Source organism: Dromiciops gliroides, chromosome 1 (assembly GCF_019393635.1).
Source record: "Dromiciops gliroides isolate mDroGli1 chromosome 1, mDroGli1.pri, whole genome shotgun sequence".
Classification (NCBI taxonomy): domain Eukaryota; kingdom Metazoa; phylum Chordata; class Mammalia; order Microbiotheria; family Microbiotheriidae; genus Dromiciops; species Dromiciops gliroides.
Genome location: NC_057861.1, coordinates 185339996 through 185364912, shown reverse-complemented (window position 1 = coordinate 185364912; position 24917 = coordinate 185339996). Strand labels below are relative to the sequence as shown.

The window sequence follows — 24917 nt, the reverse complement described above, 5'->3', positions numbered from 1 at the left end:
TACCTATAAAATGGAGAGAATTGTTGTTGTTGTTGTTTTCCTGGAAGATCACTGAAAATCAATTGTGAAATGAATGAAAAATATTAGCAGTGCTTCCATATTGAAGTACTAAGAATTATTAAAGAAGATATAAGGGACTCAGAGTTCCTGTCCAGCAAATATGAGGGTAACACTACCAAGTGCTACTAAAACTAGATTAAAATGTAATTGGGAAATATCTAAAAAAATAAATAAAAATGCAATAGAACACAGATGATGTTAATATGAGGTTTTCTAAGTCAATAGGAAACCTGCCAAATCCTGATTCATAGCTTAGTGTCCTGTTTTCCTTTCAGTTAACACCACTCCTGTATAGAGGGTACAAGAATATTATCCCAACTGTAAGAAATCCTTGTCAAGGATCTTCCAATCTAATTGGAAAGGTATGGATTTAGAACTGGAAGGAAATTCTTTAATGGCATTTATAAATGAGAGAACTGACTTAACCAAGATCACATGAGTAGTAACAGGAAGGGCCAATAGTGAATTCAGGTCCACCATCTTCCAAATCAGCACTCTTTACAGTTATGCTGCCTCCCACAAGGCAAGGCACAAGAAAAGTTAAATAACAATACAAAGCAGTATCAATACTCTATTTGGTAATCAATGGAACAGTCAATAAATACTCCCAAGAGTTCAGAGGAGAAAAGCATCACTCTGGGTTGGGGTGGTTAGTAAAGACCTCAAAGGCAGGTAAAAGTTCAGTTGGGCTTCAGAGGATAGGTTTGATTCAGATGGGCAGAAAGGAAATGAAGACATTCTAGGCAAGAGGAATGTAATCAGCAAAATATGGGAGACAGGATGTGTACACAGTATTTTCAGAAAGGCAGTAAGTGATTTTAGTTATAATGTTGGATGGTCTCTCAGGGGGTGAATTGTGCAGAGCCTTGAATGTCAGTATAAGAGGATTGGCCTTTATTCTCTGGGGAAAAAAGGAGCCATTGGTTTCTTACAGAGGGAGAAACATGATAAAGTGCTGCTTAAGGAAGATCCATCTGGCAGCAAAGTGTAGAATGGACTGGTTAAGAAGAGAACCAAAAGGCAAGGAAATAGGAAGCTACTGAAATAATTTGGACTTGAAATAAAAATCTGACTATATGTAGGTGCAATATACAACTGTTTTTTAGAAAATATGGTGGGCTATTTGAAAAAAGATATTTTACACATCTAAGAAATATGACTACTGCCACCAATCACTCTCCCCATTATCCTCCTCTTTAACCCACAGAGGGGCAATGAGCAATTGGATTTGTTTGGAGAGTGGCCTCTTATTCACTTTATCATGATGAAACATGGATAATAATTTAAAGAGGCATCATGGAATTACTCAAAAAGACTCCTATTCCTTCATTTTGGTTCAGCTTTTCAAATGAGGATGGGGGAATGATACATGAAGAATGACTCCATGGATTGCTCAGAATGGCCATATGTATATAATAGGAGTAATTACACACCAGGGGATTGTTTTAGAGGCTTTGAAGTATAAATAAGCCGTTGGGTCAATCCAACCCTGCCTCCTGAAACCCAAATGCTTTAGGGGGTGATATGTTTGCTTTTCATTTGTTTTCCTAGCATAAATAGGTTTTAGACATAGGGATTTTTCAAAATATCATCTTGGAAGCCTTAAAAACAAGTTTTAAAGAAAAAGTTAGCTTCAGTAATTATAGTAATATGTAAATCTTAAACAGGAAAAATGTATATTTTCCTACCTCTGCACCAGATTTAATATATAATATTCTATATTCAAAAAATGCTGATGTATTCTTCTCCTTTTACTTTCTCTCCTCCTGAATCATTTTGTGCCTATCCACAGGCAGTTTGAGCATCCAGGAAGCTTTCATTTCCTTAGCCTGCCTTCTCAGGTTGCACCCTCTCTATTTTCTTTTGGCACTTCAGTGAATTCAGCCTCGGAATAAAAAAAAAAAATTAAAAAAAAAAACTTGCCTAAGCAAGTATCACGGAGTCACATTTCTGATGGATCACAGGAGTGCCAGGAGCTTTTGCATTATATAACAATTGGTTAATTGAAATTCTTAAGAGGAAAAAGATTAATCAGATCAATTTTCTACCAGGACTTTGGACTATCTGAAGTAAGTGAGCCATTCCAAACAGTCAGGTTCCTCTGGGTATTTATTATACTTGTAATGTCTGGAACCCTTAGTAAATGGAAATTGATTCAGAGGAGACTGGGAAAAAAAGCACTTTGGGCATTTATTCTATTACTTGGTGAAGGGACAAAAATATATATTCCTTAATTATTATGGCAATATTGTCAAACCTTTTCAAGGATCTCACAAAACCTCAGAATTGGGGAATTTGGGAGTGTATTAATATGAATAGGCTCCATCTAAAGAACCCCTGAAATATTAAGTGATACAAAGTACAGTCCAAAAGAGTTCTGTTTTCTTAGGTCAAGGTTTTGAAGATTTCAAGTCATTGCTTTAAACCAATCCCCAAAACAAAATCATGAATTTTCACCATTACTATGAAAACAATCTTAAAAATTCCAAATCTTAAAAATTTGGGAAATAACCATGCACACGGCACTGCTAGTATTCCCTTTGGCCTTTTAAAACATCAGCAAACCTAATGTCTAGAGATGATAGTTAACTTGGAAGATGGTGGTAAATTACAACAGTAAAGGCTGCACTTAGATGTCACAGTTACTAGAAAGTCTGGGGGGGGGGAGTCAGAATTGTTATCTTTGAGAAAGAGGTAAATTTTTATTGGAATATCATAAGCTGTATTAATTGTGGAAACATTTTACTTTCCACTGACTCCATTTCTTAGTTCCTATCAGTAGTGCCATACGACTTCCCTGCTCTGAGTCTTGCATCCTAGGGTGATCATCATCTCCTCTACCAAGAGGCATCCACATTGATCACTGGAGTATTTCAAATCCCTGTTTATCATTGCTTTCATCTCCATCCAGAGAGGCGGAAAACCATTAATAATTTTTAAATTACTTAAATAAACATTTGGGAAATGGGAATGGGGCAGGTTATTTTTTTATTTTAATCACAAAATAACCAGGAAATGGTGCTGCTTGATACTGCACATTACAAACCAAATATTGAGGAAAAGCTGGTATAGCTCCCATTTAGCTAGCAAAACTAGTAATGTATTGTGGTAGATGTTCATAAAAACCATGCATTTGTTTCCTCTCATAAGATATGGCTAATACATACCTTATACTGAGTGTGGGTGAGATGTCTTTCCCCTTATCATCCAACGAATAGACTACCCTAGGGCATTCTTACTGTTTCACCCCCTTTGAATTAATGTCCTTGCTGGACAGCACTCAAAACAGTTAGTCCATAAATGTCAGTTTGCACAAAAACCTAACCTGTTTTCAATCCTCTTTCAGAAATTAGTAAGTCAATTTTTTGAAAAATCACTTTAACACTTCAGCATCAATAGTGCTTGCTGCTTCCCCGGTCATTCTCACAACCCACTGTTGATTTAAAATAAGCTCGTCTGTTGTTCTTGCCTCTACCTGCATATTAAATGAATAATTCTACCCAATCTTTGATGGTGACTGCTGAAATGACCTGAAGGTGGTTTGATGGGCTTAAACTGAAGCAGATGAAAACAGTCAGTTCCATCTGGAGAAAATATATTTTTCCTCTGCTGTCATGATGCTGTGCCAAGATTTTGCTCACTTTGTCCTTTGCCACTTTTCTCATGTCCAGGAAAAAAAAAAAGGGTTTTCTTTGTATTTGGTTAATATGTGGAAATTCCTCGAGAGCATTCGGAGTTGACACACATTTCAGCCCAGCAGCCATCATTTCAAGGTTGAGGCCTGCCAAGTCTTTCCAGGCAAAAGAAAGAGTTTAGTGTTCCTGAATAGAGACTGCTTTTTACAGGCACCTCCCTTTGAGGGCATTTACTTATTTATTAGCAAAGGCAGATGGTGCTCAGCAATTTCAGTCCTAGTTGTGGGACACAATAATGACAAAACAGTCAAGTTTTAGGGTTCAGTTCCAGCTGATTTTATTTCCTTCTCAAAAAAAAAAAGTTATTTACAGAAGGTATATATCAACAATCTGACAGGCAGTGAACTTGACATGATTAGCTGGCATGATTTTTTTCTTTTTTTTTCTTTTTTCCCCAAAACATTGTGGTGTGGCGTTGATTTTTAAGACAAATATTCTACACAGCATATTGCACAGGATGGATGACCAAAAAAAGTAAAAAACAAAAACAAAAAAGAAAACAACAACAAAAAAAACCCCTTAACGGAACTACCTTAATAAGGCAGACGTCCTAGTGCCTGTCATGTTATATTAAACATACATACACACAATCTTTTTTTTTGCTTATTATAATACAGACTTAAATGTACAAAGATGTTTTCACTTTTTTTCAATCTTTAAACACAACAGCTATAAACCTGAACACATATGCTATCATCATGCCATAAGAGACTAAAACAATTATATTTAGCGACAAGTAGAAAGGATTAAATAGTCAAATACAAGAATGAAAAACGCAGTACATAGTGTCGCGAACTCAAATCGGCATTTAGATAGATCCAGTGGTTTAAACGGCACGTTTTTGCTTATAAAAAAAGTGCAAAAAGATATGGTTTATAAGTTAAAGCTACAGGATCCCTTTTTGCTGAAAATACACCAGTTTTTAAAGCAACTGTACAGTATATCATTTCATTATTTTTTTTTCTTGTTGGCATACAGTGTATCAGCTTATTCTCTCCTTTTTATGAGTGAGGTTAGAGAGTGGAAACTGGTGGTAAATTAAGGGATACTGTCACTTTAAGAAGCCTGCAGATTGAAGTGTAAACATGGAGAAATTAGGGGCTGATTTTTTTTAAATGTGTGTGAGATATTAACCAGCCGCCCTGTTATAAAAATCAGGAAATCCAAACAGCGATTTACACCGATTAACACCCCCTTTATATATTTTTTACAAAAATACACTGAGAAAATAATCAAACGTTTTCATCTCTCTTGTCTTTTTTTGTTTTTTTTAAAAGTGTCAAAAGTCTACATTTAAATATAAAAAATTAAAACTTAAAACTCTAGCCCTTCAGTGAAGGAGACATAAAATGGTGTGGGTAACAAGAACTACCAAAAAAAAAGGGGGGGGGAAAGTAAAAAATGTTTGGCCAGTATAAATACTTCCACATATAAAATGGCATCTGATTACATTTACAAGGAAAAAAAAAGACGAGGATGGAGCATCGGTGAGGAAAAAAAAAGACCACAGTCTTCTCACTTACACCTATAAGGAAGAAACACATACATACTGAGAAAAAATTTGGTCCTGAATTGTTCTTTTAAAGTCCAGCACAGATTTGAGTTGCGTTTGAATCCTTTAAAGAGTTAAGAATGAAAAAAAGCTGGTGATAATTTTTTGTTGTTTGTAGGAATCAAACATAGCGCCATCTATCTGCTTTTTTATATTATCCTACACTATTTATCTTAAAAACTGCTCAACAGTCTTATACAGAAATCTTTAAAAGATAGACAGGATAACATGCTATATTAACCCCACCAGTGAAATAATCCAACACCATCACGATTCCGATTAAGAGAAGAAAAAAATGTTTGTTTTTTTAAAAGCAATCGCCCTCCATTTCCCCTGTACCACATCAATACAGAAACTTTCACGTTTTGTATGTCTCCTTTCCAAAACTTTTCAGTGTCTATGAAGTTCCATCTTACTGGTTTCATATATATATATAATAAGAAGGTGGCTGAGAAAAAGAACTGCTACCCTCTCCTCTATACGTGCAAATCCGTTTGTTTTATTATTATTTTCCCCATTTCCAGTTCATCTCTTTTCTCTCCCACCCCCCCCAACCCCCCTCTCACGTTTTCCTTCCAACTAGGTTCTCAGTCCATTTCCTAGCACAATTCAATCCCTCCTTCTCTCCCGCCCCCGCCCTCCATCTCCTCCTCCTGCTGCAGGAAAAAGGAAAGGAAAAAAAAAACCACCAAACTGGAATTTGTAGCAAAGGAAGGCTTCAGTTCTGGCTTGCATGCGCGGGCGCGCAAATCACTCCCTACCAGTCCGGATCTTTCAAGGAAAGAAAAAGGAAAAAAAACGTAACTATGCAAAAAATACAACACAATGTAGCACTTCTTCCTTCTTCAGATGAAGTGGGCCGAAAACAAACCCCCCGAGTTGTATAGGATCGTATCTCCTTCTCTCTTAAAAAAAAAAATCCACACAAAAAAAGGGGGGGAGAGGAGGAATGGGGAGCGACTCCATACAGTCCACGGAAAAGCAACAACCTGGCTTTTTTTTTCCCCCTGGGGGTGAGACGTCCGGAAGTGTCCGTTTGTGTGGGTTGGTTGTGTGTCTGTGTTGTTGGGTTGGGGGGGGGTAGCAGTGGGGGGGGGGTCTCTTCAAGCAGGAGGTGGAAACGTAGTTTTAACAAAAGAACGAGCCTTTCCATCCTGCTCCTTCCAGGTCCCCCATTTCAATTTTTTTCGAACAAATCAGTTTTACGAACCCGGGGGGGGGGTGCGGTGTCAATGTTGGGGTGGGGAACACCGCCCCCCCCAAAAAAACGCACCCGGCTGGCAGAGAAATCACTCACTCCTCTGGATACTGTAACTTGTTAAGTGGGCGTGGGTGTGCGAAATCTTTCCCCTTTTCACGTCTTTCTTTTTCTTTTTGTCCTCCCTTTCCTTTATCCATTCCTTCTTCGGGTATTCTTTTTTTTCCTCTCCTCTCTGTCTCTCCTTTAAAAATTTTTTTTTTCTCCCGTCCCTCTTCTCTCTCGCTCGCTCTCTTCAGTAAGTGAAGACCAGATTGGAGATGCTGGACTCTAGCCAGTCCCCCGAGATCATCTCACTTACCTCGGGCGTGCAGTAGTCCGGGAATTCAAAATGTGAGCCCGAGCCGGGCTCGAAGTTAAAATCCAGGTCCCGGTCCAGCACGGAGGTGGAGCTGAAGCTGCCCAGAGACATGCTCTCAAAACTTGGGCTGGGGTTCAGGTCGAGCAGGTCGTCTTCAAACTCCTCATCCGAGGAAGAGGAACCCGAGGAGGACGAGGAGCAAGAGTGGGAGGACGAGGAGGACGAGGAGGATGAAGAAGAGGAGTGGGAGTGAGCCATGGAGGGAGTGGGCGACGCGGCCCGCAGGCTGGTGTAGCTGCGGTGGTCGGCTGGGGAGCCGCCGTCAGCTGGAGACGAGGCTGCGCTGCCGCGGAGGCTGTGCCCGTCGGGTGGGCAGCCCACACCGCCCTCCTCGTACAGGCTGCCCGCGTCGCTGGTCTCCTGTCCCCCGCTCAGGCTGGGGCTGGCGGGCACGGCCCCGCTCACGGGGGACGAGGAGGTGAGGCCGAACATATACACACGCTTCAGCTTCTTTTCGGCCAGGTGTTTGCTGGAGGCCGAAAGGGAGGAGGAGGCCGAGGAAGAGGAGGAGGCCGAGGAAGAGGAGGAGGAAGAAGAAGCTGAGGAAGAAGTGGAGGAGGTGCTGGTAGTCCGGGACTTGTAGAGCGAATGGTGGTCAGCAGGGGCGCCCAGGGGGAGCAGGGCAGCGGCCGCCGCCGTCTGCTCCGGGGCGAAGGTGGACGAGGAGGAGGCAGAAGTCTTGCTGCTCCCTCCGCCGCCTCCCAAGATCAGCTTGGCATGAGGTTTGCCGCCCCCGCCACCCGCGCCGCCGCCGGACAGCTTGGAGCCGCAGCTCTTTTTCAGCGCGGGTTTGGAGTTGGCGCTGCTGCTACCGCTGCCGCCGCCGACGCCGCCGCCTCCCCCGCCTCCCGAGCTGCTGCTGTTGCTGCTGCTGCTGCTGCTGCCACCGCCGCCGCCGCCGCCGCCACCGACCTTGTCTCCTTTCTCCCCGGGCTTGGAGGAGGACGAGGAAGAGGTGGAGGAGGAGCTGGAGCTGCTGGCGTTACCCGATTTCACCTTCTTCCTGGGCCGGTACTTGTAGTCTGGGTAGTCTGCCATGTGCTTGAGGCGCAGCCGCTCCGCCTCCCGAATGAAAGGGATTTTGTCGCTGTCCTTGAGTAACTTCCATCGCTTGCCCAGCCGCTTGGAGATCTCGGCGTTGTGCATGTCTGGCGACTGCTCCATGATCTTTCGCCTCTCGATCTGCGACCACACCATGAAAGCGTTCATGGGCCGTTTGATGTGCCCGCTGGGGGTCTTGCACCAGCTCGGGTCATCCGCCTTGCCCCCGGTAGAGGCGGTGGACCCCGGCGTCGGGGAAGAGGCGATGCCCAGCTCGATGCTGGCCCCGGAGTCGGAGGTCTCGCCGGCCAGGAGCGCTTCCGTGTTCTCCGCGTTGTTCGTCTGCTGCACCATCTCACCGGCTCAAGCTCACACACTGACGGCGGCAGCTGCACTATAGCTCGCCAGGATCCCCCCCCCAGCCTCCAAAGTACCCAAAGCGAAATACACCACACCCACCCACACACACACGCCAAAAAGAAGAGAAAATGGGGCGAGTGAGGTGAGGGGAAACCTCAACTTCACGGGAGAGGTGGTGGTGGAGGGAGAGAATAACAAAAGTCCCGAAGAGATGCCCTCCCGCCACCCCTCCCCCCAAAAAATACTCAGCCCCTAGCTGAGGAGTTGTAGGTCCAGGCAAGCTCTTCTCTCACCGTGGTGCCGTTGGCTGTCTCCCTCTTTCTGAAAATCTGGAGACGGCCTTAAAGTGGAGAGTAGTTTCTTTAATGCTGGTTGCTGAATCCTCCAATGCAAGTTTTTTTTTCCCCTTCTCCTCCCAGGCAGTGTTTTTTTTTTTCACCCTGCAGCAGTTGATTCCAGTTCACAAGTGCTCTCAGCGCTCAAGAAAGCAGCATAGTCTGTATTACTTAGTCTCTTTCCGACCATGCAAAGCAAAAAAGAGTCGGACTCCAGGACTCGCTTCTTTGGGCGGAATCAGTACTAAGGAGTTTGTGCAATTATTTAGTTGAGAGGTATTAAGCCAAAAAAAAGCACTCGTGCAACAGAATGGCATTAATAAGTGTATGCTTTTTTCCCCTTCTGCAAAAAAAAAAAGGGGGGAGCTAATTATAGAGTTCCTTCTCTTCTTCCCTATGCACACCCTTAGAGAAAGAGAGAGAGCGAGAACTAGAGACACCGGGGTAGTGAAATTGGCCTCTTCCCCTCACACACTGTTTCCCTTTCTGCAGCTTAGAGCAGACCCCAATTCCGCCTCGCGCCTCTTTATCCTTTCACTGTCTTTACCTCAGCCAATCAGCCGCTGTAACCAACGCTTCCTCGTGCCAAACCCCACCCCCAAAGCTCTCATTGGCTTGGAACCCGATGCAATAATAATCACCGCGTGCAATGAGAAGCTCCAAATCTGACCTCATTCCAATTTACAGAGCAAACTTTTTAAAAGGGCTAGAAGTACAGCTGAGATTTTTGCTGCTTCTTTTTCCTTTTGCGTTTTTTTTTTGCGCCCGAGCCTGCGTGTGTATGTGTGTGTGTGCGTGCGCGCGCGCGCGCGACTGTGAAGAGAATGTTAATGCATGAAATTATTAAGAGAAGGGAGGAGGGGACGTATTCTTACCATTATGTTAGATAACAAGGGGGTTGGTAAGTGGGGTGGGGAAAAGGAGGGGGGGGGACGACGTGCAACGCTGTAAATGGAAGCTTTCGACTTAAAAGCCAAGTGATCATTTGTATTAAGGTCTTTTCAGCTTTGGAATAAAGAATCAGCCTGGAGTGTAAAATCTGTTCCTCACAGGGAGAAGCTCCTTCATAAAGGCAGAGGATGAAGAAGGGGGGAGGGGAAAAGACAACAATAAATCGCTTATATTGAAAACCATTAAGAAAGTGGTACCCAGACACCTGTCATCACCATTATTTTTAACAACTCTAGGTATGGCACCGATGTGGTTGTATTGTGTAAATCCTCCCAGAACAATTTGCATGCTGTTTGTGAAAGGCAGAGAAGTGGAATTCTTCTATTAAGTGTATGCTTTCTTAACCAAACAGAGGTTAAATATGGTTATTTAATGATTTTAACTCCTCGATAAATCCCAGATAACCAAAACAGAGAAGCTTTCAGCCGCATTCAATTGGAACACATTAGATAGAGTTCCTATGTAATTAACTCTATGGGAGAAATTCCATTGAGATTTACATAGAATAGAAATGAGTAAGAAAGATGGGTCACTTTCCTTTTATTCTAAATGTTCCTGCCTCACACACATCTTCCTGACTCAAGGTTTTCCTATCAATTAATTGCTTGTTAAGGCTAAGGTTAGAGATAGACATCCAAGAACACTTGCAGATTTTTCAACAGGTCAAAAGTAAAGATGAGCGAGAGGAAGAAAGTGATTATAGTGACTAAATGTGAAGCCACCCAGAGACTACTCCCTACTCTATCATTTCACTAATTGTAAAGAAAATGGGAAAGAAGTAAAATATATTGTATGCAACAAATCATATGACAGGGATGTCTATTAGGCCACCGTTGCATAGTAATGGACAGGTAGCACTTCAGTCACAAAAATTATTACTAGTCCGGTGTTTGAAAGTAAGAATTCTAATTACAACTATTGTACCACAGCAATTACTACTACAGGTAAACTCATTGCTACATGGCAATTGTAGGCCAAGCTATTCCAAAGACCTTTGAGCCAGCCACTTGATTAAGGTTGAGCTCACATTAGAAAAATGGATTTTTAGCCCTCCTGTTAAACTTGTTAAATATGTCAAATGGCAAAATAGATTGTAATGTCAAAATTAAGACTAACCTGTATTTTGCATTGTGGGGGGGGAACTTTACTGACCTACAGTTGTCATGATTATATAATGTTCTCAGGGGAGGGAAATGGCACTGTCATATAATTGTATTGATTTCCAATAAGAAACAATGAGTGGATATTATCATAAACATGTTGGGTTTTGAGGTGTCAGAAAAATAAACATTAAGGATGTTTCTCCTGTGATTACATTACAAATAGGATATTTTCTCAGATATTTAAAAAATCACCCCAGTGCTACTGCATTACTCCTTCCTTCAAAAAGAAGCAAAGGAAGCTATATTTTTTAGGAACTTGCACAGACTGATTTGTGGTACTCATTCCCTGATGATAATTATACAGCAGCAGTGTCAAAATAATAAATATTTTCCAAACTGTTCTTCCTCCCATGATTTGATATACAAAAGGGGAAAGTTAAGCAAAACAGTTATAGCAATTTCTTTATTTTTTTTTTCCAAAACAAAGCAGAAAATGTTTACCAAGTAGAAAGTTACTGGCCTAAGTCTGCCCTCAGATCCTTAGTGGTAATTAGTTTCTACTGATTTTAAGGGAAGTAATCTGTATAACACTTTAGGATTTATAAAACTGTTTCCTTAAAACAGTTCTATGTACAATGAAACCTAGATTCAGGTTAAATGGTTGACCCAGGTACACAGCTATATTATAAATATCAGATTTGGGGATTCAAACAGAGATTCTTCTTGAGTTTAAACCCAATGTCTTCTCCATTATACTATATTGCCTCTTGAACGCTGTATATAGGCAAAATAGTGAAGGAACCATGACTCTTTGGGGAACTCCAGGTATGGAAATTCTTTCCACCAAAGTCAATTCCAACCATCTCAGATATAGTTGATAAGTCCCAGAAGTAGTTTGAATTACACTGAGTATAAGTAAGAGAATAGCTAAGGGTCACAGAAGCTGTTTAATCGCCAGAAGCAAGATGTGAACCTAAGGTCTTCCCAATTATAATCATTTTCTACTATGCCTCCAGGCATCCTAACAAATTAATGTACACACTGACTATTTTTAGTAGGCCACTTCTAAATGTTATCTTCTGTTTAAATGTTTTTAAATGTAAGAATACACTTTATTAACAATTAATAATGACAAATATCTGAATATAAAGTGAATAGCAAAACTAGCTGTATTCCAAATACCTAGATTCTTCTTCTTTATAGCTACTTCCCTGTTTCTGATTTTTTTTTTTGCTTCAAATATCAGAGATTTTTATGTTTGTTTGTTTTTGGTGGACCTTACTAAATCAATACTCAGTGTTCCCTCTGCTGGCTCTGCAGCACATGATGTATTTCTTAACATTACTCTTAGAGCCCTATTGACAGGAAGCAAAGATAAAAGTATATGTAAATCTTCTGGGTTTTGGTATATGATAAACTATTGGCTTTATTCACCATGCCATTATTGTAATGTAAAACCTTTCCAATTTTTAATTAAAACATTTTATTTTACTTAGTACTTTAGTCAAATGCTTCAGAGATTTCAGTTGAGCCATAAGCACAATATCAATGAAACCAAAAATGTTTCTTCTATTATTGTTTTCATCTATACCTTTGCAATACAAAGGCCTGACTTCCTAAAAGGATATGGAATAAAAAAGAAAATAAAGACTAGGGCTCCACTTCAAAGGTAGTTTACATGACATAGCAGCCATAGCAGGAAAAAAAAAGTAATTCTAAAGGAAAATTGGCTTAACATATAATACTCAAAATGCAACATGATGGCTAGAAATCTGGCCTCTGAGCCAATACAATCTCCAATCAAAAGCTGCATCTGAAATAGACAAGCTGTGTAGCCCTGGTCAAGTCACTCAACTTCTCTGTTTCCAGAATGTTCTGTAACCTGGCAGAGAAGATGCCTACCTCCTGGGGAGCTTTATTATGCTAATGAAATCCTAGCTATAGTGCCTAACTTTATATTACTTGCTCACATTTGCTCTGATTTCCAGATTTTTGTTCCTCTTTCATTTAGTATCTCAATGCCTTGTAAAATGTAAAACACTTTCTTTACAACAACCCAACCACGTCACTAATACAAGCATTATATTCATTTTGTAGACGACAACACAAAGGCTCAGGGGGCTTATTCCTTGCCCTATTTAAACCCCATCAACATCTTCCTAGTCCAGCACTATTCCCACAAAACTGCTCCTTCTCTGCAATAGACACTCTGACTGGTATCCTATTTAAAACCCAAACAATAATATACAGGATAGAGACCCTTACATATTGAGTAAAATATGAGCTCCTTGAGAATAGTTTTGTTTTGTTAGTATTTATATTCTCAGTCCCTAGCACACGATCTTATGCATATTAACTTAATGAATGCTTTTTGCCTATAAGTCAATAGAAACCTAGAATCTTAGCACTGGATAGGATCTTTTCATCCAACCCTCATTTTATATTTTAATTTATTTTATAGGTGAGAAAACTAAGACCCTAAGAGGTTAGGCTTGGCGAAGGTCACAAAAGTTCATGTAATTTCCATATTTGCTTTAGGAAGAAGTATTTGGAAATTTTGAGTTGAGTGAAATCAACCAATATGAATTCCAGTTCCATTATTCTGTGTCTCTAAAGCAATTAAGCATTGCCAGTCCTCGTTTATATTTCTCCCTCTTGGCTTGGTTAAAACCCTGATACATCTGGAAAGAAGTGATATTTCCAAAATGAGAGTAAAAACCACTTTTTTCATAGCATCAAAGCAATAATTTCTGGAAAAAAGCGATGTAGGTGCATAATACTTATACACATGGATGACTGAAAAAGAAACCTTACAATAAATGAAGTTATAAATGACATATAATTTTCAGTTATTTTACTCTAAGCCACCTTTTGTACTCTCCCCTCCCCCCATCGTCACCATCTGGCACCCAGTATTCTCTTAAATATTTGTCAACTAGTTCCATCGTTAGCTTCACTAAAAAAAATAGATAGGAAATGTGTATTTGGAGGGGCTAAGTTTATTTTAAGCACAAAATTTACCCTGTTTTTAAAAAGAAGGGAGGTAGGGAGGCAGGGCTAGTAAAAGCAGTTGTAGAGAACGTTTGTGAGAGAACGGTTTGAGCAGCCCTGATTTTTGGTCTTCTGTCAAAATTGCTTAGGCTGAGGGGAAAGATGACGCTAGGTGGCAGAGGAGAGCAGAGCACAACATAATGGACCTGGGAAAACGTGGATCTAATCAAAGGAGCATTCTTTTCCCTTGCTCCTCTTTCCACCCGCCTCCTCCCCCAACCTTCTCCCGATACTTCCAACCTCCACTTATAATGGCATTTTAAGGGAGGCTTGAATAACCGAAAGTTTGTCTGATATATTCATATAAAGAAGGGGAGGAGGAGTGCGGGGTGTGGTGGGGGGTGGGGGGTGGGGGGAGAACAAGCAATCGAACACCTTTCAATTGTAAGATCTCATTGGCTGGTAAAATCACGGTCTCTCTTCCACATTTAGCTGAATTATGGAGATTGCAAATGATTTTAGGGTACCATCCAACTGTACAAGGAAGGGCTTAGAAATCTGGTTTCCCCTCCGGCCATTCAGAGGATAGAGGAAACGTAGTGAGTTCCTTAAGAGTTAGGAAAGGCAACCCCTCCCCCAGCCTCCTAAAAATGTTTCCTTCGGCCAGTGTGACTTTACGAGCCCAGAGGTTTGGAAATGGAGCAGACTTCTTCCTTCCCTTAAACTGAGGATTAAAGGCACTCTGTCTTGGTTAGCTGCCGCTACCGTGGCTGCACTGATCTCTTGCTTTTCGATTACAGTTATGGAGGAGAAATAAATTGGAATCGACTCAGGCTGTGCCTTCTGGAGGAAAGTCTTTCCTACTGTAAACATGTTTTAGGCGATTCTGTCAGCAGCGTTTTAACACCCGTCTCTCTTTTAGCTTTTTTTCTTTTTCTTTCTTTTTTTTTTTACGATGGGCAAACTGGCTAAAGGAATATACACTCACTTGGTGTGGGCGCAAATGCTAGCTCTTTCGAGCTCCTTTGAAAGCTTTTGCTGATTTTGGCGAGTCTGCCAGTCGTGACCCAGCTGCCAGGCAGAGTTCAATTGAGTCCCTAGAGGTGCCAGTTTCTCTCAGCAGAGGGGTTTTTTTAAAAGTGATTCGTGCAAAGACCTCCCTTGTTCGGTAAATGACCGGAACTAACGCGGACTTGTCTTCTCATATTTATTTAGTGCCCAACCCCTTCCCTGTTTATGCCTACATACTTATAAGCCTTGTTTGCATGGCAAACACCGAGGTGTGTATTTAGAATAGAGTCTCCAATTAGGATAATAACATTCGTACACGGTCTAGGCAACCACCCACGCAGGTCAGGTGACACAAATTCTTTGAGTTTTAAGTCTTTCTAGCGGTTGAGGAATGGAGAGGCGGGAAGTGGTGTGGAAAAGGGGGAGTTTGCTTTCCCAAGTCAAAAGTAGCCCTGCTGCAGCTGCCACCTCTGCCTCCGAGCCCAAGCTCTAAGTCGTCCAAGCTTCCCTTTTCCCCAGCTGTCACCGCCCCGCCCCCACCCTCACGCCCACTCCCGAGAGAACCGCAGCAGGGGTCACTGAACCAATGAGAAAAGTAGAAACCCGGGCTGTTCAAGATTGCGAAGCGCCCTTCCTATTGGATAAACCCGCCGTTTGCTTTCTGCCAGGATTCCAGGCACCTGTAGGAGGAGGTTTCAGGTTTGGGCAGTAACAGGAGGGAGAAGAGTAGGGAGCATATGGCAGGTAGGTAACAGGTAAAGAGGGTTGCCGCCTCTAGTCCTGTTTCCCTGGAAGCAAAGCTTTCCAAAGGGCTTGTCTCGTATTGTCGGGCTTGGATTCACGTGTCTCAGCACAAGGGAGAGCAGACGCTGGCACAGCTGCCAGAGCCCTCCCTCCCAGCAGCCTCTGCCCAACCAAGGCGGCATCGCGCCCCCAGCGTGCGCCTCCTAACGCCAATGCTTCATGGTGAAATAAACCCGATGACCTCCATCCAGGCAGGCGAAAGGGTTTGCTTGATCGATTTCTGTCTTATGGGCTGGAACCCTGCACACACACCCTCTTCCCGCCGCCCCTAAAAAGTTATCCGTTTCTCAACACATAAGCAGTTCCTACCAATCTACCAATACAGCAGGTTTTGTCAATGATAAAAATGCTCCCAAATAAAGTCACAATAAGTGATTCAACAAGATCCTGATTCAATATGCCCCCCCCCAATTTCACTTTCACAGGGGACGTGTGTGGGCATCTGGGAAGGAAGGAAAGGGTAGGGTCTAGAGGGTGGGGGAGGGGAGTTGGAGAGCTGGCAGAAAAAGAGGGAGGTGTTGGGTGTGAGACTAACTAGAAGTGGGGGGGGGGGAGAGGGAAGAAGAGGAGGAGGAGAAGCACGGAGCTTTGCAGGAGCCGCCACGCGACGCTAGTCTAGAAGAGAAAAGGAAGAAAGGCGGGCGCGTGGTGGCGTGAGACAGGCAGCTGGCGCGGGGCGCGCTGTAGCTTGACTAAAGCACCCACCCAGCTTCCCTCCCCGCACCCACCCAGCTTCCCTCCCCACCCCCACCCGCACTCCCCCCCCCCCAGCCTAGCTGACGCCTAGGGTCAGAGACCGCAGCGAAAGATAGGGGGGACGCGGAGCTCTCGCCTTCCCTGTTGGACGAGCACCTCCCGCCAGAGAGTAGGAAGGCGGGGACTTGGCGGAGAAAAGAAAGAACTCTGTGCCCTGGGAGCGTGCGCCTGGCGTGCTGCGCACCTGGCCCGGCAGGGACCCTCCCATCTGCTTCTCTCTCTTGCTGTCTCTGGGGCTAGGGGTGTGTTGGAGAGGGCTGGCAGCTGGCGGGTCTGGGCGGTGCCGGAGGATGCAGAGACCCTGTGACCTACCTACTGGGAGTGCCGAGAGCCCTGAGCTCAGGCAGTGAAATGTTTATGGGGCGCCTGCTTTGTTTCGAGGTACCTTCTCCCTTCATCCCCGAAACAAAGATTAAGGTTTGTCGTGATCCCACTAGAGAAGGGGAAAAAAAATCTTCCAGGTTAAGCAATAAATTTGGAACGTTGATGGGGGTGGAACCACCACTAGGTTGGTGAAAGGTTTTTGATATTGTTTTGTTAATTGGAACTTTGTAATTTTTATTTTGGCCTGAACGTAAAAGCATAAAAAGTGGGGGAAGGGATAGGACACTATCATCGTGTATTATAGCCTTGTGAGTGATCTCACACACATACACAAACACAGAGAGAGAGAGAGAGAGAGAGAGAGAGGTAAGCTTAATGAGGGCAGTTAATGGGTTTTCTCAAAGCTCATCTCTCCCAATATCCAGCATGGTGCTTTGTACACAGAAGGTACTTGAATGTTTGTTGAATTCTTGAAGGGGGTATTTTCGACCATTCCGCTTGAATCAACAATTAATCTCTTCTTTGTAAATTATGAAATCAACAACAATCCCATTTAACAAACATTTATTAATCACCTAGGTTCAAGACCCTTGTGAGTATAAAAAAGAAAATGGGATAAGTCCATGCCCACAAGAAGTTCAGCTTTGCTTCCTGTTCATTCTGTAAAGAATGCCTAACCCATTTCCCTTGGAGAAAGTGAACAACAAAGGGATGGACAATTATGTAGCAAACTGGCAATAGTCTTGCTACAAAGACAGTTCTCTTTATTTTAAATATCAAATGATATTTAACCAAATGAAATTATATTTGTAAAGTGCTTAGCACAATGTCCCTGACACATAGGGGGTACTTAATAAATGCTTGTTCATTTCCTTGTTCCTTGCCGGATCCAGATGGACACCTGCCTACCCAGAACATAGCTAAAAATGTAAGTTAAATTTAGAAATAAGGATAGAGACTGGATCTGCGTTTTTATCCATGATTTCAAGACTGGCCCATTCTCCATCCACCAAGCCAAGCTGCCTTAAGTTTGAGAGTATAATAAGAAAATAGACTGAGAATATAAGAAAATACCGTGAAAGCACAACTGCCCATCAGGGGGAATGCATGGTTCTATGTTCCCAGCGATTAGCACAATGCTTGGCACATAGTGAATACTTAATTAATGCTTACTGAATATCTGACAAAGGGAGATTCCACACAGTTGAAGATTGAGTCTTTGAGAATTAAAATTTATTATTAATAAAAAAGTGTGAGTACTTTCCCTGGGCCACTCTTTTCTTTTCTCTCTTCTCTCACTTGATGATCTCCTCAGCTGCTATAGGTTCAGCTATCATTTCTGTGCAGATGACTTTCAGATCTATATTTATCCATCCCTAATCTCTCTCATGAGCTCCAATCCAGCACCACAAACCCCTCACTAGACATTTCCAAATGGATATCCCTTACACATCTCAAACTTACCATGTCTAAAATAGAATTCATTATATTTTCCCCCAAAGCTACTCCTTTTCTGAGCTTCACCTGTTTTTGGAAAGGTCACTACTGTGCTTCTTGCTATCCTTCTTTGAATCTTTGGTGTTAACCTCACATAAATTTTCTTGCTTCAAACTACAACATTTTTCATTTATATCCTTATCTCTCCACTCATTATTACCTCTCACCTAGATTATTGTAGAAAACATCTTAATTGTTTCCTTACTTCAAGACTTCCTGTCCCAAGCCAACCAACTACCAAAGTGATTTTCCTAAAGTACATGTCTGACCATGTCTCACTCTCACAGACACAGACAGACACAAACACACTCACTCATGCTCAAAAACTATAGTGACTACCCATTATCTCTAGAATGAAATATAATCTCCCTTGTTTGGACTTTAAAGCTCTTCTAAACCTGGACCCTCCCTCTCTTTACAGTCTTACTTTTTTTTTTTTTTAACAGACCAGGCATACTTTTTGTTCCTCACGTATAATGCCTCATTTCTACTCACTGTACTTTTGTATTTTCCAGTGTCACTAGTTTGAAGATCAATGGGTAAGAAGACTGGAATGGTAAGGGGAAAGCTCATGAATAACTTGAATGCTAGGCAGAGGATTTTATATTTGATCCTTAAGGTGACAGAGAGGCAGGGAAGTTTATTAAATGAGGAAGATGGTGATATGATTAGACTTGTGCTTTGGAAGATCACTTTGATAGCTGAGTGGAGGATGAACTGGAACTGGGAGAGACTTGGAGTAATCTACTGCAATCGTCCAGGCATAAATTGAGAGCCCAAACCAAGGTGTAAAAGTGTCAGAGGAAAAAAAAAGGGGGGGACATGAGAGATATCGGAAAGGTATAATCAGTGCAACTTGGCAACTGATTGGATATGAGAAGCGAAAAGGAATGAATAAAAAAGCATTGGGATGCTTACTGTGTGTAAAGAATTTCTTCAAGTCCTATGGATACAAATTAAAAGTACCTGCTCTCAAGAAATTTAAATTCTAATGGAGGAGACCACATATGGAAGGTTTCAAGCTTCAAGTCAGATAGAAATGTCCAAAGTCCTTAGGGGCAAGGCAAATGGTAATACCTCTTATTGAACACCATTTCCACTGATAAAATCAAATCACTTTCTGATGTTCAACTATTTGACAGTGCTGAGGACTGATGCAAGAACATTTTTTTTCTGGGTCTTCAAAAACTGTGGTTGTAGCACCCACAGGATCAGTTACCAGGCTACATCTCCACAGAATTTGCTCCCCAAGATGGTGGTTATATGTCCTGGGCTAGACGTGTAGCTATTGTCCAGGACCTTGGCTTCAAGGTCTAAGACTGTCCCCATCAGGGTCTGAGGAGTGGTGGTTTGACTCCATCACACAACTGTTTCCTGTCTCTCCCTCAGCATGCCTTGTTACTTCAGCTAGGCTGACTTGTCTGCCCTTTGAATTTCAGGTGGGTTGGAAGTTGGTGGAGATAGCTGACCCCTTCTCCACGGGAGTTGCTTTTCTGGATGATGGTTGTGAGGACTGGTTGGTAGCAAGACTGGTGGTACCAGCATTGCTGCCACTCCCAGAGCTCTTCTGCCCATTTGTCTGTTGGAGGCATTTCTGGTCAATAGTTGTTACTTGTGGTGATGAAGAAAGTAGCCCTCTTCTCCATAGTGATTCCTTCCTTCAAGGATGTCTGTGAAGACTGGGTTGGAAGTAAGTCAGGTAGTTTCAAAGTTGCTGTATATGAGAGATTATGCCAGGACTTGGCAACCTACTGGATATAGGGAGTGAGTGAGAGTAAAGGGTCAAGAATGACACCTAGGCTGAGAGTCTTGGTGACTGGGAAGATGGTGGTAACCTTCACAGCAATAGGGAAATTAGAAAGAGGTGAGAGTTTTCAGAAAAGATTATGAGCTCAGTTTTGGACATGTTGAATTAAAAATGTCTTTGAAATATCCAGTTCAAAATATCCAATAGACAGTTGAAGATACAAGTCTAGAAGACAAGAGAGAGATTAAGGCTGATTAAATAGATCTGAAAACTATCAGCAGATAGATATTTTAGTCTTTGTGAACTGATGAGCTTACCAAGCAAAATACTATAGCATGAAAAGAGAAGAGGGCCCAGGCAGATCTTTGGGGGACACATATAGTTAGTGGGTACAGCCTGAATGAAGATCCACCAACAGAGGCTAAGAAGTTGTTGTCAGGTAAAATGAGAATCAGAGAGCACAGTTGCAGAAACCTAGGGAGAAGAGAGTATCAAGGAGAAGAAGGCAATGGATCATGCCAAAGGCTGCAGAGAGGTCAATAAAGCTGAGGTTTAGGGGTCAGCTAGGTGGCGCAGTGGATAAAACACCGGCCCTGGATTCAGGAGGACCTGAGTTCAAATCTGACCTCAAACACTTCACACTTACTGTGACCCTGGGCAAGTCACTTAACCCCCATTGCCCCGCCAAAAAAAAAAAAAACCAAAACCAAAACAAAATAAAGTTGAGGTTTAAAAGACTATTAGATTTTGCAATTAAGAAATCATTGGTAACTTTGGAGAAATAATTTTCACTTGAATTAAGAGGTTAAAATCCAGACTGTAGAGAGTTAAAAAGAGTAAGAGAAAAGGAAATCTAGGTACCAATTGTAGATAGCCTTCTCCAGTAGATTAGCCATAAAAGGGAGGCAAAATATAGGAGGACAGCTAGCAGGGATACTCGATAACATGGTTTCAGAATTTTTTCCAGCTTCATTCAGCAGCACATGAATTGGAGCAAAAGTCAGTGGATGGTTGGAGTATGCCAACACTAGGGCTTGGTAAGGCAAATTGGCAATAGGATAAGGAGCAAAAGACTTCAAAGAAGATGATAGTATAGAATTGAACTGGTTCACCATGGGGTCACGATGGGGAAGGAAGGAAAGTGTAGCCAGTAATGGGACAATGTAATAAGAAAGAACTGAGGAGTGGAAATCTTGAAGGTCACAAGAAAAGAAGGCCAGGGGAAAAGTGTAAAGACAAAAGACTGTAATCAGATAAAGGAAATTTCAGAATTCATGAACCTGGAAATGCAACATTTATGAGTGATGGCAAGGTCAAGGTTATGTCCATCTTTGTGTGTAGCTGAGGTAGATTGAAGTAGTAGGTTTTTGGAAAATGAGTAGGTCAAACAACTGGGAAGTGAAAGTGTTTGAGGGAGTATTCATATGTATACTGAAGTTCCCTAGCATGAGAGCCCGGCAGTACTAAGCCAGAAGTCAGGAAGGCTCAAGTTCCGGGATTCAAATTTGGCCTCAGACTCTTACTAACTGTGTGACCTGTGCAAGTTACTTAACCCTGTTTGCCTCATCTGTAAATGACCAACCACTCCATTATCTTTGTCGAGAAAATCCCAAATAAGATCATGAATCAGACACAATTGAAATGACTGAGCAACAGCAAAAGACAACAATGCTATGGGGACAGGAGATGGGGAGAAGAGAAAGAAAGAAAGAATCTGAGCCAAGTACTAGTTTCCTTTAGAAAAGGAGAAGGGGGGCAGCTAGGTGGTGCAGTGGATAAAGCACCAGCCCTGGCCCTGGATTTAGGAGGACCCAAGTTCAAAGCCAGCCTCAGACACTTGACACTTACTAGCTCTGTGACCCTGAACAAGTCATTTAACCCTCATTGCCCCACTCCCCCCCCCAAGAAAAAAGAAAAGGAGGAGAAGGAAGATAAGAGATGGCTAGATAACAGCTACAAGAATTCTGATTTAGTAATAAATATGGATTGAATGAACCTCAAAGATGGAGAGGTTACTGAGTGATGGGGGTACTTCATAACTCCTAGTCACTTTGCTGAACTGAGACCCACAGTGCAGCTAACTAATTATCTTCTCGGGTTGTAATTTGAAAATAGTATTTGATTAAGAAAGGTTGGAGAACACAGTTCATAGCATCCTAGGAAAGTTCGGTTTAGGATCCTGTTCCACCAGAGGGCAGCATGAGTAGTTTGGGAGGTCTAGAAAGAATCCAACTACTGAAATGGCAGAATAAAGCATTTAAAAAGAGGACAAACACCCTACCCCACAATGTTTTTCTTAGTTCTAGAAGTAGATTAACATGTAATCTTGCATTACTTTTTATACAGCTTTGGCATGAAATCAGAACTACAGCTGTTTCAAAATAGCTGAATAAGGCAGCAATTTCTGAAAACTGTATTTGCCTGTGGAACTATGGTTCCCCATAGAACTTTAGAGCCTGATGGTACCTTGGAAGCTACCTAGCTCAACCTCTTTCTTTTATATATGGGGAGACTGAGGTCCAGAGAGATTAAATTATTGGTACCAAGGTCACACACAGCAAATGGGGAGTATCAAAATTTAAACCCACACCTTCTAAATTCAGTGGTTTTCTCCTCTTTGTATTCTACCAGTATGGTGTTCTGTCATCTGATTTCCTCTAAGATAGTAACACAAGGAGGAATATAGAGCTTTAAAAAAAGGGTTTTTTTCTTCTTCCTTTTTTGAGACACAGCATTAAGATCCTGGGACTGGAAAATCCCTTCTGTTAATATGAAGATAATAGCACATATTAAAATGCCTTTGAGTTAGCATACTGTGGACTCAGCTTACTTTTTCATACATTCTTGGGAAAGCCTCAAAGAAAAAAAGATAATTAAACATATAAGAACATTCCATATCACTGAAATGAAGGATTTTCTTAGAATCTGGTTTTAAAAACCAGAAAGTACCTTAGAAGTTATCTAGTCTAACCATTTCACTTAAAGATGAAGAAACTGAAGCCCATAAAAAGAAATTAAATAACTTGTATGAGGTTATGCACATCAGACAAGAGTTACAACTAGAACCTCAAATCTAGCCTTTGGACTTCCAGTCCTAAGTTCTTTCTGTCCATTTTTTGTGTGTGTGTGAGGCAATTGGGGTTAAGTGACTTGCCCAGAGTCACACAGCTAGTAAGTGTTAAGTCTCTGAGGCTGGATTTGAACTCAGATCCTCCTGACTCCAGGGCTGGTACTCTATCCACTGTGCCACCTAGCTGCCCCTCTGTCAATTTAAAAAAATTTTTTTTAAACATTTAGAATTTATTTTAGGAGTAAAAACTATGATGATAACCAATGGGCCTGAGAGAAAAATAGTAATGCGTGTTAGGGGTTCTTGTCTCTTAGAGAGAGAGATAAGGTGTTATAATTGATATAATTGTTTGAAGTCAGGAAGACCTGAGTTCAAATCCCATCTCTGGCACTTAATAACTATGTAGGCAAGTCACTAATCTACCCTCTCTGAGCCATAGTTTCATTATTATAAAATGGAGATAGGAATGTTTGTAGTACCTCCTTTAGGTTGGCAACAAGATTAAATGAGAAAACATAATAACATATTTGAGGGGGCAGCTAGGTGGCGCAGTGGATAGAGCACCGGCCCTGGATTCAGGAGTACCTGAGTTCAAGTCTGGCCTCAGACACTTAACACTTACTAGCTGTGTGACCCTGGGCAAGTCACTTAACCCCAATTGCCTCACTAAAAAAAACAAAAACAAAAACAAACATATTTGAAAATATTAAAGTGTATATAAATGTCAGTTATTTTCCTTGGCATGGACCTATGATTTCTTTGGTGATGGGAACTGCCTGGGAACTTTTCTGCAACTTGTCAAGTTAAAGGAGTCATGGATAAGTTAAATGACTTGTCAAGAGTCTCATTATTATTAGGTGTTAGAGTTAGGACTAGAAACAAGGTCCTTCTCTAAGGCTAGCTCTCTATCTACTCCTTTTTTTTTTTTTGTGGAGCAAGGAGGGTTAGGTGACTTGCTCAGGGTCACACAACTAGTAAGTGTCTGAGTCTGGAATTGAACTCTGGTTCTCCTGAATCCAGGGCTGGTGCTTTATCCACCGCACCACCTAGCTACCTCTCCTTATCTACTCTTGTATTCAGCTTCCTCTTTTTCTTTTTTCTTACTCAACATCATATATTTGCAATTTTACCCCCTGAAGAGAGCTAGAGGACGTATTGTTGTTGTAGTTGGTGTTATTTGCACTTTTCTCATCACCTGAACCTACTGGCCCCTTTACAGATTCTTTGAATCATCATATTGGTACAATTTTTTTTTTTTTTTTTTTTAGTGAGGCAATTGGGGTTAAGTGACTTGCCCAGGGTCACACAGCTAGTAAGTGTTAAGTGTCTGAGGCCGGATTTGAACTCAGGTACTCCTGAATCCAGGGCCGGTGCTCTATCCACTGCGCCACCTAGCTGCCCCGGTACAATTTATTTTTTAAAAAATCTTTGAATGGGAAGAGTTAAGAAAACTTAAAGGTAAGGTCAGCAGTGTTGAATCTTTATCTAAGGATAAAGGTTTTCACCCATTTTTATGATGATATCATAAAAAAAGTTCATATCTTGCTAACACCAAGTAGCAGTCAGCAAAATAACAGAATTGTGTTATGTTCCTCTTCTTTTGTTGAACAACATTTGTTGTTCAGTTGCTTTCACTCATGTCCAACTATTCATGACCCCATTTGGGATTTTCTTATACGAGATACTGGAGTTATTTGTCATTACTTTCTGGAGCTCATTTGACAGATGAGGAGACTGAGGCTAATTGGGTTATGTAACTTACTCAGGATCACACAGCTAGTAAGTGTCTGAAGCCAGATTTGAACTTAGGAAGAGAAATCTTCCTGACTCCAGACCCAGTAATATATCAAGGTTTGGGTTTTTTGTTTGTTTGTTTGGGTTTTTTTGCTTTGCCCTGAAGCCCTCTGATCAGAAGGGTAGAGACTACTAAGGGTTTTGATGAAGTATAAGTACCAAAGATGAAGCAGTCTCCTTGATGATGACTTTTCAGATGATGAACTT

General features: G+C 41.8%; 1 protein-coding gene and 1 long non-coding RNA gene across 2 annotated transcripts in view; both read right to left on the bottom strand.

The window, feature by feature from the left end:
- The window catches only part of LOC122743767, a 126213-nt gene that overhangs the window by 50153 nt on the left and 51143 nt on the right, over window positions 1–24917 (bottom strand). The gene's annotated exons all lie outside the window — the stretch shown is intronic.
- Window positions 2676–9141, bottom strand: SOX4 (SRY-box transcription factor 4). Its single transcript, XM_043988895.1, has one exon. It carries the CDS (start codon window positions 8319–8321, stop codon window positions 6801–6803), a length of 1521 nt encoding a protein of 506 aa, XP_043844830.1. The 5' UTR covers window positions 8322–9141; the 3' UTR covers window positions 2676–6800.